The 17,026-nt window shown below is 42.4% G+C and overlaps 1 protein-coding gene across 1 annotated transcript in view; it reads right to left on the bottom strand.

Moving 5' to 3' along the window:
* Positions 1-17,026, bottom strand: part of frmd4a (FERM domain containing 4A) — a 59,327-nt gene that overhangs the window by 24,413 nt on the left and 17,888 nt on the right. The window contains exons 2-5 of the mRNA XM_022754316.1: positions 10,233-10,298; positions 5,039-5,133; positions 3,287-3,379; positions 83-167 (exon numbers count right to left, since the gene is read on the bottom strand). Coding sequence (XP_022610037.1) covers positions 83-167; positions 3,287-3,379; positions 5,039-5,133; positions 10,233-10,298 — 339 coding nt within the window. The remainder of the gene's footprint in view (positions 1-82; positions 168-3,286; positions 3,380-5,038; positions 5,134-10,232; positions 10,299-17,026) is intronic.

Below are 17,026 nucleotides of genomic sequence, written 5' to 3'. Positions count from 1 at the left end.
CAGAATAAGCAAAACATTCCTCCACTGTCACAAGTAAACTGTGTTGGCAATAAATATTACAGAAACAAAGTAATGAGTTTACCTTGTAGATGATCGACTTGGCATTAAGAAAAAACAGCTCAATAGTGGCATTGTCCTTCAGGTAGGATATACTCTCTATGTAGAATCTGAAAACATAGAAGGAAAAGCCTCAATACATTTGCAACAGCAAAGGTTACAAGGGCATTAGTTGACCTTGAATCCTAAAAGGAATCCTATAAATCCTATAAAGTAGATCAGTGATGTATTATGTTTTTGCTTCACAAACAAAAAGAACAGATTTAACATGCAGGCTATGACTGATGTGACAGAAATGGTGCAATGACCAAAGTGGCCAGAGGGGGGCACACCATACCAAAGGCTGACCTGTATACCAACGTCCTTTCACTTCCCCTTAAACCAGTTCTCTCTCTCACCATGGCGGCTGGCAATGATCCACTATTAGTTTGTAAGTGTGCGCACATTCCACAATCTGAATGTGCATGCGTGTGTGCAAACACACACTCACAGGCAGATTGAATGTGCACATGATGCACTTCACACATTGTCTACCTCTCTGCATCATCAGCAGTGTGTACTGATTCCACATGCACATACAGTACTAACACACACACACACACACACACACACACACATACACACACACACACACAGTCACATACTGGAGAGAGAAGCACAGTAACCCACTTCTCCAGAGCGGCGAGCAGAGAACTAACATAATAATGCAGTCTAAATTTAGCTCATGAATGCATGCAGAGCCAGAGGGGAGCAAAGATGATACAGTAGGAAGCTACTCATTGTTAGCTCCTCTCTGGTGGAAATGTACATTAAAAAGGTGCTATATAGTACAGATACTCTCATGTGTCCCCTGACTTATTTTTTGGTGATATCTTTTGTAAAAAGAAAAAGAAAATTGCATAGTAGCGAATCGATATATAGTTACATGAAACACTCGGTATATGACTTGATATATCCCTGTAAGAGTGCTTAATGTGACCTAAGCACATGTTCCTATGAACATACTTAAAATTAATGTGTTCATGTGCGTGCATATGAGTGTGTATAGGTATTGAGTGAGAGGGATTGTAGGAAGATCAATATTGGATGGCTTAAATCGTGTTACCCATTGAGCTGCAAGAGAGAATGAGAGGAACCTTGTCAATATTCAGTGTGAACATTTAATTAAAGCCACAGTGTTGATGAGACATACACGCACACTGCCAGCAAAGCAGCAAGCAAATGCAAAAAGGCACCCACTGAATCAGCAGGAGGTGGGCATCTGCCTAGCATTTACTGGGAACACATGCATCACGCAAATACCACATAAGCATGCAAACATATGAAGTGAATGCACCTGCACAGAGAGACACACCTACACACAAACACAAAACACAAAAAAAACTAATATTGTGCTAATGAAAACAATATGCTCAGACTGATAATGGATTCAGGTCTGACATTTGGGCTGATTGTTGTTCCATTACAGCCCTGAAACTGCATACGTGTGTGTGTGTGTGTGTGTGTGTGTGCGTGTGTGTGTGTGTGTGTGTGTGTGTGCATGTGTATGTGTATAAGAAGTAAGGTAAGGATGTGTGTGTGTATCAGAGAGAGAGAGAGAGAGAGAGAGAGAGAATGAGAAGGTGGGGTTGGGGGGTTGTGGGTGCAGTCAGTGTGACATTTGGATAGATTGAGGTGAAAGATTGGGCTGAACTGCAGGAGAGAAATGGGGCGATGAAGCCTCAAAATGGTGTCAAAGTTCACAACGTCACAGCGCCAACACCACATCCTCAAACACCCATTAGTCTATGCAAATACACACACGCTGACCCTCACCCTGACCACCCCACCACCTCCTCCACAGACCCACACATGCACAATTGTTTTATATGTTTCTATATCTAAGATAAAGACAGGGAAATTGACATCAGTTAAACTCATCAAAAATTTTGGAGATGGTCAAAATAGCAGTGATAGTAACCAAATATACTTATCTTGCATCTTTTGATAGCATCACTGTCACATTGTACAATGATGCCATTGTTCATTAATCAGGGTGAACAATAGGTCTATGTGCTAAGGATATGATTTCGATATATACAGCCGTGTCATTGTGTCATTACTTGAGCCGTGTCGTAAATGTCAACTGGAAATGACTACTCAGTGACATTGTTTAGTAGCATTAATGTGCGTCACGTTACTATGTACGTTGCTAACCAAGTCTCAGTCCCTGGGGAGTATATGACATCATCGAGATATGTTGGGGACAGAGAACAACCACTGAGCCCTTAACAAAGCCTTGGCTTTGCCTTTTGGGTTCTCACTGAGAGAGCCTATGTGTGTGTGTGTGTGTGTGTGTGTGTGTTTTGGGGCAGAGAGTGGGTTGGGAAGGCTGTGCGTTTTCATTTGAGACTAAGAAAGATCAGAAAATCTCTTCTCAGGTCAGGTGCCTTTCTTTTTCAATAGCCGATTGAAGATAAAGCAACCACACTCACACACAAAAAAAAACAAAACAAACACAAACATGCACTCTCTGTATTTCTGTCACATCTACAAACATGATCCAGTGCTTGTGTGTGAGTCAGGAGTGTTTTATATATGAGTGGCACCATTGTATGAGCAGTACAAAGGGCTTGGAGAGGAGTGTGGGACTGTGGGGTTATTTCACAACCCTGTCAAAACAGGTCATAGAAGACTTGGCTTTTGACTGAGGAGATGACTCTAATGCAGCAACAGAAATAATAAGAGCCCACTGCAAGCGCACATGCCTCATCACATGTTGAATTAAATACTAGAATATTTTCCACCCTGTTTAGCATTACATTCACAAGTGAGAACTGTTTTTCTCGAATTGCTTCTCCATATAAATCCACAGAAATTATAAGGCTCCTCTCCCTATGGGAAAGCGTGCTGCTGTCTTCTTTGGAGTATGGCACTTTGTAGTCACCGTAAGGCTATGTGATGGGATTTGCATGTAGCGCATACTGATGAGGTCTAAGAGGCACATGATTGGCTGAGAGGCCCCTGTGGCGGGAGTTAAACACTGGGGTCAAAGCAATTTCATAGGGGCCTGTCATAACTAACCTTGTTAATCTGTTCCCATTACCACATGAATGCATGTGCATAAACAAATACATATGCAGACGCACTTTCTCCATCTTCCTTTCTCTCTTCAATTTACATTCAAACTCCAATAAGAGACCATGGTATGTGTAAATGAGGTGATTAAGTTACTGAAGGAAAAACTCACCTGACACAGAAGTAGAGGACGATGGGACCAGACTTCTTGGGGAACTCATGTTCTAATACCCTGCGGTCCAACTGCAGCCAACTAAAATGACCCCTGATGAGAAAAAAGCACAAAACAATCAATCAGTGCTATTGCCAATGGATGTCTGAATATCCAACAAGGACACACAAAAACTTAATCTCATGACATTTAATATTTCCTCATTTATCTGTTACTATTCCTTCCCTTCTATTTTCCCCCACTTCTTTCCCCCTCTCCTCCCATTTCTCTCTCCCTCTCCAACAGAGAGGAAAACTGCAGAGACAGCTTGTCACCCTGGTAACCCTACATGGTCTCCTGAGCAACTGAGCAACATCTCTCTCAAAGTCGCCCTCCTTCTGTCTGTGTCTCTCAATCTCTCTCCCTCTTTTCCCCCCACACAGTCTCTGACCACTGAGCAGTCAGATCTGAGGCGTCTGCTCTCCCCAGGCACACCTTACAAATCTACACACCATAGAATTAGCCCTGGGGGACCAAGACTGCAAAGCTGATATTTCTTTTCTGGACTGACATTGGTTACAGAATCTGTCACAGCTGTGTAAATGCCATAGAGCAGTGGCCAGTCTTGCTTGACATCATTGGGTGCATGAGATGAAACAAAGAAGAGACACATAAAGGCCATGGAAATGTTTGCTTCCATGTAAATCATTTGTATGTCTGCATGACTAGTTCCGGACTATCATGTTGTGGTGCTTCTGTCTTTCTAGGTCACAAAACAGTAAAGTCAGTTTTGCATTTCAAGCACAGTTCTCATAACAAGTCCTCTGGCAGACATAGCCTCATAACCTTTTGCTAGTGTATAAGTTATTAGTTACCAACATAGTTACCGCAATAGTTCAAACTATGGTTTTGGGAAACATTTGCATCGCAACTGCATGGTTGCAACTATTTAAGTTGATAACATATTTAGCAACTATTCTTTTGGGAAACAGGCCCCAAAGCAAGATCATCATAACCTCATCCTAACATCACAACCCTAGTGTGATATTCATAATGATCATGAATCTTTGTTTTGACCAGAATGAAGGTTTGTGTGAAAAAACCTTTTATTTGGAAGTTAAAACCATAAACAGGATATCTAGTTTTTTTAAATTTTAACATTTTTAAATCTAAGAGCCAATTCATATCTAAATATGTCAAACAAAACAACAACAAACACAGTTAAGTATACAATACCAGACTGTAAATTCCTCAGGAGAAAAACAGGCTAAAACCAAAAGCCACATTTTACTGCAAGATTTCTGAGACTATATTTAAAACTAAAACAATGTTCTGGCAACTGGAGTTATCATAGTGGCACTTTTGTACATGGTGCAGCATCTTGCTAATGTTAGCTCTAAATATTTGACAATAGCTCTAGCCTTTTCAACAGGTTTTGGATTTCTTTACCAATGCTAAAAACATCAATTAATGAGCACATGCAGTTTAAGGTGTAGTCATGTGAAAACATGACCAGCACAACTGGTTGCATGCTTAACTTTAATACCTACTTTGCCTCTTGTCGACTTCTACGTTGCTTTAACAATTCCACTGATAGAAACTGAGACTGAGTATCCAAACAGGAATTAAAATATTAACAGTCTGGATGTGGTTACAGTGCTATGGGACAGCACTGACAAACCCATTCCAACAAACAAGAGAAAATGAAGAAATGGGTTCTGGGTACTGGTGCACTGTACTTTTCAAAGGCTTTAATATTTGAATGTGACTTACGTTTCGTCTGTGTATGCAATTCCAAAGTACTCCTTCTCCTTGAGGTTGAAGTGAGAGGCCACAAGGTCCAGCAAATCCTTAGCCATCAGCTTGGGCTGCAGGGAGACAGACACATTGGTATTGCTCTCCTTATGTTTGGATATAACTTGTCTTGTGTATGAGTGTAGTGATTTTTCACACTGTAGCTTAATTGGAGCAAGTACATGTGGTAGAGTTTTATGTTAATGTATTCTATCAGCTATTGATTTACTGCAATGACTAAGCATTCTGACAAACACTGGGGAAAAGAGCAAGAGAGGAGGAGATAAATGAGAGAGAGCGCGTGAGAAAGATGGATAGAGTGTGTGGATGTTGCTGACAGTGCAGGTACCCTGCCCTTCCCCTCCCTCTCTCCTTTCTGCCTCTCTGACCCACACCTCTACTGCAGAGTCATGGCTCTGGGCTGAACGACTGTATTGCAGGGAGAGGGCTGCAGCTAGCACAAGAGTTTGCTAGCGAGTTAATACTGTCTGGGCTATACTGTATGTGATGACAAGCTCCATTCATCACAATGCTCAGAGCATGCAGAGCATCTTAAAGCCAAGCAGAGGCCGGGGACTGGTGCCATATGCTGCTGGTTTGTGACATCCTGGGTAACAGCAGCACGCCCCACCCTGAGGTTAACCATGGGTGTGCCTCGCTGCCTACAATTTCATTACAAACACAAATGTTCATGCATATATGCACACATGAGCCCATACACAGAATGCATATAATCCACTCACAACATACAGGAGGAATACATGTGTTGCACAGTATACATACAAGATAGAGGAGGACAAGAGGAAAACATACTATGTGTACCTAAATATGAACACACACACACACACACACACACACACACACACACACACACACACACACACACACACACACACACACACACACACACACACACACACACACACACACAACACACACACACACACACACACACACACACACAGTATAGAACTATCATATATTTTCACCCAGTGGTGTATTAGTGTGCACATTCTTAATAATCTCCTCCTGAGGTCCTGTGCTATCTGATCACTGCAAAGCTACAACTTCAGTGACAGAAGCTACTAAGGCTATTTTAAGCGAAGGAGGTGATGTCATGCAGACAGCAAGCATACACACACACACGCGCGCATGCACGCACACACACATCTCCAGTGACCTAGATCTCATATAAGCGCGACGCCTACAGTGATCCTGCTACACAAAAAGGCTCTGGAGAGAACAGAAACGATAGAGAGAGCTCGAGGAGAAGCTAACATATAGGTTGATTGTGCCTTCTGATATTCAAATCCAAATAACTTATAAACCAGATGATGATAGAGAACTAGAGAACAACAGGGATACTGTGCTAGATGATTCGGTCGCTGTGTCCCTTTGACATAACTCTGCTACTGTCAAATGCATATTTACATTAACAATCATATACTCACCTCTCTTAGCAAAGAACATGTTAATTTAGTATTTACTCTATGGTTAAATGTAGTTTAACATATCACGAGCAGTGATTGAAATGCTGACCTGAACTATGTTTAAGTTCTGATCTGTCTGTATCTGAAAAAATTGGTAGTCCCATCTACAAGGGCTCTTACTGGCTGTGTTGTTTCTCCAAGTGGGAGAGCAGCCATTCATGAGTGCAACACAAGGCCCCTTTGAAGCGCTGAAAACATTTTAGATGTGGAAATTTTAGGTCTAGTAACAAGCTATCTTTATAGTATTAGCAGTAATGCATGTTTTGGTTCAGTCTGAGACACATTACAGTGGTGGTCTCTTATTACCCCACAGCAGTCAACTGTCTTGGCAACAATATCAATTAAACATCATCCATGCCACTGCAGCATAACAAACAATTAGCTGGGGAACAGGGACACGTGGACACTTATAGTAAACTGCTGGAAAGATGATATGGAGATAAAAATAAACCCCAGATACACCGTTAAATATCAGAAACGTATGACTGAAGATGAAAAAGAACAAGGCAAGGATTTCTGTAAGGTTAGGCTGAGCTTCTTCTCTCAACATTGTTATGAATACCAAGCAGACTGTAAAAATCACATGGGCTGCACTGGATAGTATAATTGAGTTAGGCTCTCTCTTCAAGTGACGACTCACCCTCTCCTCACGCATGCACATATCCTGACACTATACAGCCTATCTGTGAGATGGAAGATACAGAACGGATGTGTAATAATGTTGTGGAAGATACCAATAGTGATAGACACAATGAATGACAGGTAATATAGTAAGTGATATGGCACACTAAACACAGACACACAATATTAAAGACACACACACACACACACACACACACACACACACACACACACACACACACACACACACACACAGTATGGAGCCATCTATCAGACAGTAAAGCTCTCTCTTAGCTTAGACAGCATTACTACTAATAGACATTTAGCCTGTGCCTCCTCAGCAGCACAGGTAATTAACAGCATAAGAGTTACAAGGAGGTGCTAGTGAGGCGGAGACATGCAAGAGCAAACCCACAGACAAGTGACAAACACACAACAGTAGCTCACCGGCCTGGCTGGCAGCAAGTCATGGCCCAATCTCTGCAAACAGCAAGTCAGGCCCTGGGCACCTTCAGGGTTGTTCAGATTTATGGGACACTAACTGATTTATCAGTGGCAGTCCTTACAGTCCAAGGTTGGGTAAGGAAAAGGCGCTTAGCCACATGCCTTTCATTAATTGTATCATTTTTTCCCCCTTAAAGTCTGGTTTTAATATTTTAACTAGTATTTTGTATACAGACATGTGCTGCAGCACTTCTCATTCATGGTAAGTGTCTCTTCTATTTGATGTAGAGTCATTCACATTGGCATGGAAGCTTAAAACCCCATTCACTCTTTAGCCTTCACCACTCTAGCATTAGGGAATAGCCATAGCCATATGACTGGCATATATTTTCACCCAATGATGTATTTGGTGGTTAGCTTCAATCTTTACAACCTGGTCAATAGGTGTGTTAGCCCTCTGGCACATAGTTCCCTGCCAATGAGGCGTTGCTCCATAAACAGACCACAGAGGACACGCTATCAAAGGTAAGAGGAAGGGGATAAGGAAGAGGAAAAAAGTGAACAACACTTCTGGGATTAAACAGCTGGTCAATGTTACAAGCCAGTGACAGAAGTGAGATCCAGCCTTTCAGAGGCAAGCTAGCTGGCTCGCTGGTGCACTTGGCTTGGCGACAGGAACTTAAATGAAAACCTCAACGGGACAGACTTGACCACAGTGCTGTTAAATGATCAGTGAAGACATGAAATAGCCCAGTGGAGCGTGTAATACTGGAGCACTGCCTTAATATTTGAGAAACACAACTGTTTGCACTGCTTATGAATTATGATCATCCCTTCAAGAAATCCTTTTTTTTGTGCAAATGAGTGGAGGACTTGACTGCTTCTTAGTTGACTGGAAAACTAAGAATAACACTGTAATTCTCTGTGGTCCTACTAACAACTCACTGGCCTACTGTGCATCCGCCCAATGGAGACGCAAGGACAGAGAGCGAGAAAAAGAGATAGAAAGTCAACAGTATCCTGATTTAAATGGCAGCGATTTGTTAATAACATCCCCTCTTCCTGCCTTCTTGTCATGTCTTCTCTCTTGCTAATACCATTGCCAAACTGTAAAAATACCATTTGCTACCACTGTGTATATTATGTCATAAACAGAAAAGATTTTCTCACCTACAACTTGTCTTCAAGTACCTGTAAAACTCTTTACCTAAAACAGAGATCCCTGTAATGTTTTTATTTGACTCTTCAACTCTCTTCTTGTTTTTTTCTGTGTTATTTCCTTCCCTGATGGCCAAGCGGATGAGAGGATGAATTGGTGAGGAGATATGGAGCTGCTGTGGTTGTATTTGGAGATTTAGAAGGAGACACAGCCAGGGAAAGGCAGGTAAAGGCAAGCAAGAAGCCGAGTGAGAAAACAAGATATGGAGGGTGAAGAGTGGAAAGTCAGAGAGATGGAGAGAGAAAGAGAGAGAGAATGGAAGAGGAGCAGAAAGAAGTACCACTTTAAAAGAGAGGATCAGTTCTGGCAGAGTAATCAAATCAGAAAGTCAGCAGACCTTTCCTCGGCTCCCCCTCCATTTTCTCCTCTCTATTCCCATCCCTTTAGTGTCATCTCATGTCTCTCCATTTCTGAGCTCTCATCTCGCTTTTCCCTCTCCCTCTCAATCTCCTGAGTTCCTGCGTCAGTCTTTCTACTCTCCACTTGCTCCTCTTCTCCTGTTCCAGGGCAATTAACTTCTTTTGTCTTCCTCTCTTTCCAGAGGAATCGAGTAATGAGCAGACCCAAGAGGAGCTTGGGAGGTTAAGAAGAGTGGAAAGAGCTTCGTACAAAAATGCTTCGATACATGAAGCCAAACCATGAAGGGATTTTACAGATGACCGAAATGAATGTCATCAACAATCAATGAAGAGGAGAGGAACAAATGAAGTGAGAAGTTACTACACAGAGTGCCACACAATTTATAAAAAATTAAAAAATCCCCACCTTATGTAATGTGTGTTGTAAAAGACATTATGCAGGGTAGGGTTTTGAAATGGCCATTGGTCATTACTGCAGAAAGGCCTGCTGGGACGATTGAAGGCTGAATGTAGGGGGAAGGGGGCAGCATGCTGCTTTGTTTTTCCAAGACATTTGGAAGATGCATCATTTTCAACAGACATACAGATAGACAGACAAGCAGTCAGACAAACAGATGTTTAGATTACTGAGGCATTCTGGGGGATAAGGAGCAATGGTGGGTGAATAATGACCTCATGAAGCATGAGTTTAGGGCCAGTAAAGGTTTTTGTTTAGGATATGATTGGGGCTGCCCTCTGTTTCTCAATGCATAGCTTCTACAGAGAGAGCATATTAGGGCAGGGTCTGCTGCGCTCAAGCGCATGTGTGAATCTGTGTGTGTGGAGAGATCAGGTGAACATCAAGAAAGCGCAAAGTCACCAACTGCTGACCACATTTTCCTTGGTCAGCAGTAATCGGGTCCCTTAGGACAACAGACATCTCTTCTCCCTCGCTCTAAGGAAATCAGAGTCTGCAAAGAGAGAAGGAGGAAGGAAAGACAGAGAGAGAGAGAGAGAGAGAGAGAGAGAGAGAGAGAGAAAGAGAGGGAAGAGAGACTCACCTGTACAAGGAGCTCCAGCTTCCTGTCGTCCAGGAGATGGACCTGACATCGCCTCCCCTCTGTCATCTGAGAAACAGAGAAACAAAAGACAAGGGATGCTTGTTAATATGTATTACATATTACACGGACACAGATCAAAAGCAGACTTTTGTATAGGTATCCACTGATGCCAAGCATATGAAGAAAACTACTTAAATTTCCAAATAACTCATATATTCATATATTCCCAGTTCATCAAATCAAAGAACAATGATGCATCCCCACATCCATCATGTACAGGAGACTTGGAGTCTTAACAAGGTTAGCTGAGCTAACTACACACAATGAGCCAGTAGAGACAACATCTTGCGCTGAAATTTCTAACGTTCCTCCTTGAGCAGGAAATCCATTATCCATCAGTGGACTTCAATGACCACAGTGAGCGAAGCTGCCTGCTGTCAGTGCTCACTCGAGTGTTTGTCTGTGTTGTTGATACAAGGTTTGCAGAATAGAGCTGCAAAAAAAAATATCCAATCTATCCATCTGCCAAGTTCATCCGTAAACAATGAAGCAGGTGCAATGATGAAACAGTCAACTGTGGGAACAATGTGCCACAAATTAGACCAAACATTTCACATGACAGACAAAGCCATTTCTCCAAACCTGTCAGAGAGTTTGCTACTGCATGATTAAATATAAACAAATACAAGACTAAGGATTAAAACTCACGGCAGAAATCGAGTTAGACTTCCAAAAAAAGATGTACAAATTGTGCCAGAGTGTTCTGCATGTGTATGTTTGTGTATGTGTGTCTGTGTCATGGTGTTTTCGGCACATGTGGAGTTTCTGGACGATTCAACAGGAAGCGGGGACCCTGAGGAACACAAACACCCCATGGCTCCTCCCACACTTCCCTCACATCTGGGAGATGGGGGAAGAGAGGGTGGTGTGTGTGTGGGTGTGTGGAGGGGTGGGGTGTAGGGGTAAGAAAAGTTGGAGAAGAAGGAGAGAGAAGTGAAAGAAGGAGCGACATTCTCGTTGTCAAACATTCGATGAGAACTCCCATCAAAGCACAAATGCCATAAACATGAGCACAAGCGTAACCGGTTTGTAATTCTTCACCATGAGAAGGATCATATTGGCCACCTGAGGCTCTAGCAATTTGGTAAGGGTGTGTCCACAACATAAGTATAGCATACACCTACTTTCTCACCACTCTAGCTGGCATTGAGGTGGCAGGTTGGAGGTGAGAGTTTAGCAGAAAGCTGAAGACACCAGAAAAAGAGAGGGAAAGAAGTGACAGAGTTGTGTCTCAACACTCATCCCTGTGTGAACTCTGCTGAATGACTACTGGTGTGTGTGTGTGTGTGTGTGTGTGTGTGTGTGTGTGTGTGTGTGTGTGTGTGTGGCTTCTAGCTACTTTGAGGGATTCGGTTTACCCTCCCACTCACCATTGATCTCCTGTGGTTTGAGGGTTTAGATTGGGTGCACCTGTGCACACAGTCAGTGACACACACACCCTTACATTTTCCAGCGTTGCTTTTTGTTTTCATCTCCTGTCTGGAGTTACATTACCTTTCCAAAACTTTCCATGTTTATACTGTATACAGTAATTTTAATTACTACCATGACTACTAAGTCAAAGTGGTAGGTCAGTGGTGCAAACACAAGTCATTATAACCAAATGTAGATAATACAAGAACGGTTGGTGCAAAGTTACTAGACTGTTTGCAAACATATAATTTCTGAAAACATTGTGCTGGTTAAACTAATCTTTCTCCATTATCTCCATCACTGAGTTTGGACACGTGATAGAAGAGAAGACAGGACTACAGTACACTGACTAAAAACATCCTACGAAAGTATCTTGTCTGCAGAATACTTTAAACTGCAATGCAGAAAGTGTATACACACACACACACAGACACAAATACACACTCTCTCACTGGCACTCTGCTTGAGGCACCTGGGAATAGTACAAACCTTAATGTCAAGGTAACAAATCACTGCCTGCAGGCTAAAATTAGGCAGCCCAATCTGGCATAGACAGACGCTTATTGGTTTTAGTCATAAAATTCACTTTGTGGTATTGGACATGCTACTGAGTTTCTATCCGCCATGAAACCAAATGTACTATGGTTTCTATTAATAGCTTGTTATCATTAAACAGGGGTTTAAAAAAACGTAAGAAAATGTGGAGTATTTCAAGTTAATGTAGTGTTCCTGCTCCATGAGTGAGTTAAGTGATGTACAGTTCATATTATTTATAATGAGATAAGTCTTCTCAAAATCACTGGATATATTTACAGCACCACAATGAGCTCTAACGTATGTTGTAAACATTATATTACAATGCAGTCAGGATGACAGAAATCTGGCTGAAATCACATGAGGTGTAGTCCTGGTGTGTGATTCATGCTCTATGTTTCCCACCAACATTTCTGACCTATTACTAGTCAGGTTTGAATTGGCTAACCTAACTACCTCCTCAGGCCTGACTCACCGGCAAGAAGCGGAGAGATTAAAAGAGATGAAAATGAAGAATGTAACCCGACACTACAGTGTAAAGCAGCCATGTTCACAACGTCTCATTATTTCACCAAAATTACAGAGGTACACACAAACAGACAGTTGACAGTGATGCCTGGTCAGTGCTTGCAACGGCAGTGACGTTATCATTAGTTAGTTACCTTGCAAACAAACGCTTCCTACGAGGCTCCCACACAGAAAAACGGCTCCAACACAGAGACAAAAAATTAAAATAAAAAAAAAAAATCCGAATTATTAATCCCAGAAAGACACGAGTCGTGTTACTGCCAGAAAATCATCAAAAAACACCCCTTTTCCCGGCCGGCCTAGGGGAGGAGGCACATCAGCATCCATGTTAGTGACCATTAGTTAGTTAGAAGCGACGCAGCTCGCTGTATATCCTCTGTATCCTCTACACACTACAGAGCCGTTATGTCTCATATCCTTGCCGTTCAAGCTACAGATAACTCGGCGCTGATTAACGGCGACCGTGAAGCGTTTTCCAGGGCTGGCTTCTCTCTCATCCCTCCTTCCGAGAGCAGAGAGCTTCTCACACGGGTCTAGTCCCGGTCGACCACAGCTCACCCGTCACTCCACCTCTCCCACTCCCCCTTTTCGCTACCGGCACCGTGCACAAACGGTGTGTGAACGTGCGGATAGCAGAGGACCGTACCAACGGTCGGCAACCGAGGGGGACGACCGGAAGAAATGGGTAACAGTCGACCGTATTCCAGACTGCCCTCACTTGCCAGCTATGTTTCTCCCTGTCACCGGAGTTGCTTGGAAAACACGGGAATAATGGAGGCAAGATGTGGGGGCGGGGAGAGGAGGGGATGAGGGGAAATTTTCTGCAGCAGCTCACAGCCATGAGAAACTGCAGACCTCTCTCTCTCCCTGTGTGTGTGTGTGTGTGTGTGTGTGTGTATGTACTTGTGCTTACAAACCCAAACAGACATCCGTGTCTGCAGAGCACACGAATAGTCTGCCGTTAAAAAACGACTGATGCACGGCTGATAAATAACAATGAGCAGTGATCAGTCTACAAATCAGCTGCACTTTCATAAACATTACTTTGTGGGGGAGGAAGGGTTCCCTTCAAAGACTCTATCCTCATATGACTTTGACCATAATGTAACATATTAGACCAATAATGTGCATTTTGATAGATGTCCATAAGCCTGAAATGGTTAGATGGTAATCTATTTTGAAACAAAATAGATGAGTTTCATTTGGATCTCTCTCTCTCCAGCTTGTCACTTCCTGTCTGCACTTTTAAACACAAACCTCCCTGCTCTCAGGTTTGGCTTGCTTCAATGATTTCTGGCCGTCATTCCACTGCAGCCGTTGGACTGACTCTCTCTCTCTCTCTTTTTTTTTTTGTATGACCTAAATTGGGCACTTGTGTTCACCTTACACAGCTGGAGCAGCAGCCGTTGAAACCACAAGTTGTTAACATAACAAAATCATTCCAGTTTTTGGTACCATAAATAGATACTAATGTGTGCTGTGAAGGCAGGGATAAGCCTATACCTACTGTCAATAAAGTATGAATGACTCTGCAAGCGTAGGCTAGTCTGTTTTCTATTATTGTATTACAACATGAGTAATCCCCATGTTATGTAAACAGTTTGAGGCCACATGTAGCACATGTACTACATACATACGTACTGTATATAGTATGTGTTAAGCTAAGCTGTCAGCATCTGGGATACTTGAACATTTGTTGTCTAAAGATCATCTTCACTTTTCAGAGTCTGTGATATATATACAGTTTGTCTGAGCCAAATGCAGTTGCACCATATGTGAAGTATGACGGGCAATGCATAATCTTAAATTTTCAGAATTACTCTCATCACATACATTAAGCTATATGAAGATGCAATTAAATTTAATGTGTTTAGCTTGAACAGTTGTGTTGCTACCACAGCTTATGGTGCAAGCCCAAAATTCAGCTTAGTTTGCTGAATGTAGAAGGTCACATGAGAAACGAGGAGGTGTATCCTTTTCCCCTCCTGCTGGATTTTTCTGTTTCTGGATATTTTTGGCCTGTTCCAGACACCGGAAACTGGCCTGTCCAACTTAAACATCTCCAGATGACTCTGTCTTTGGCTTTAATGCATACACCCGTCCCTCCTTCTCTTTCTCCGGTCAAATACATATCTCTCTTTATTGGTTGCTTCCTCAGTTTGCTATCACAAGGACCCTGTTGTTTGACCAAAGCAAGGGAGGGAGGGAGTAGGGGACAATGCAGGCAGTGGAGAAATAGGGTAAAACTGACAAAGACAGAAGAGAGGAGCAAAAAAAAATATGCACAAGGAAGATCCTGGACACTTAAACTACAAGAGATTATGAATTATTGTTCCTGTATGGAAAGTATTTGACTACCTCCAGAGAAGATGAATGAGGGGGGTAAGGTTTGCACAATAAGACAGAGGATAAAGGAAGGAAGACAGGAAACAAAGCAGGTAGTGAGTGACCGCACAGCTGTTTGTCCAGTGCTTGTGCCCCTTAACTTCCCTACACATGGTCACCTTTCAAGGACCTACAGAGTGTGTTGCCAAGAGGCACAAGGTGAGAAACACTTGTAGGTGTGACATATCTGGGCCCTGACAGAGCCTTGTTATGGAGCCAGTGGGCTTCTATTCTGGGCTGAGGTGTGGTCGTAATGAGGTGCTGATCTGGTGTATTTGTGTGGAGTAGGGGTCCAAAGGGGAAAGATCCGAATGGGTGAGGCAGGTTTAACAGGCGATGGGTATTAGAGTCAGGTTTTAGGGTTGAGCAGGGGAACAGGGTTGATGCTCTGTGCTGGAAAAGGTAACCTATATTGGTGGAATGTGATATAAACAGCACTGAATGGTTAATTGAAGCAAGATGGAGAATCTCTTTAACCCTGGCTGTGCGACGCTGCGGTAGGCAGTTAAGATTGACACACACACATACCCCGCACTCTCACTCTCTGTCTTTGTCTGCGTCTCTCCCATATTTATGGAGACTAAACAAACACACAATCTTAAACACGTCACTTTGGGAGCAAGCACGGTCTGACACGAGCAGTCCTATGATGATTTATGATGCTGAGATCATTATGGCTGAATAAGCTTTATGACTCGTCGTCAGTTTTAATGTAACAGTATCTGCATATGGTGCAGATTAGATGTCAACACAAGATTCAGCAAAACATACTGTAGGTCTCAATACTCTACAGTTTCAGTTCAATGGGTTATTGAAAACCTGATGGAAAAATAATAGCAGGGCCAAATCCCGTCTTCTTCTCCATCTAGTGCCTCATGTAGCAGCAGAGTGAGACGGAGCTGGGAGGGTCATGGAAAAGCAGCCAGGAATGTCTAGAGAAATGACTGACTGCAAGAGATCTGTTTTGTTTGTTCAAGTGTGTGTATATATATATATGTATGTGTGCGTGGGTGTGTGTGTGTGTGTGTGTGTGTGTGTGTGTGTGTGTGTGTGTCTGCGCATGTTTTTCTGTGTGTCTGTGAGCTCCACCCTCCCTGCACGTGAGTGACTTTGGGACTGAAATGTGGTTCCAGTTAGGCCGTTTTTAAAATCAGAAACACACTGGCACTTCAAACAAACAGCAGATATTTCTGTAGCTAGCTCTGCTTTGTTCTCATTTTTACTACAAAGCTCCATTCCCAGACTTTACCAAGAACCTTTCTCATTTTTTTTTCCCACAGAGAGAGAGAAAGAGACGCTTATGAATTTTATGCTTATGAATCTTAAACACAACTTTTAATGGGAAAATTGCTGTGAGGTGTTTATAGGCACAATGAAGATATCAGAAGCCATACTTTATAGTTGATTTTGTGTGATCCAAACTTAAGTTGTGCTGAATCCACACAAATCAATCTTTGCCTTCACATTTTGAGTTAGGTGACACTGCCTTATACACCCAGAGGAGCCTTAATCCCCAATGAATTGACATCATCTCTTTCATGCTGAGAAGTCCCAGAAGACATCCAAAAGTTGCTTCTTACATCATCAATACACATCTATAGTTTGCAATCATAGCTTTATAAATGGGTGTGTATGCAACAGCAGTAACAGCAGTTATGTATTCAGCAACAGAACAAACCATAAAGGGCCTTCTAAATAATATGCAAAATGTGAGCCAGTGGTTTATGCATGGCAAAAAAAGACTTTGCCGTGTGTTAGAGAAAGAAAAGTAAAAGGTGTGTAGATAACAAAAGGAGAGTTACTATTTTGTATCTCTACAGTAAATTTGAACATGCCCTGTAGTCATAACACTAACAACCTCGCCTTGTTCTTGA

The sequence above is a fragment of the Seriola dumerili genome, unplaced genomic scaffold (genome assembly GCF_002260705.1).
Source record: "Seriola dumerili isolate Sdu_G_001 unplaced genomic scaffold, Sdu_1.0 BDQW01000219.1, whole genome shotgun sequence".
NCBI lineage: Eukaryota > Metazoa > Chordata > Actinopteri > Carangiformes > Carangidae > Seriola > Seriola dumerili.
This window is presented reverse-complemented; position numbering and strand designations above follow the sequence as displayed.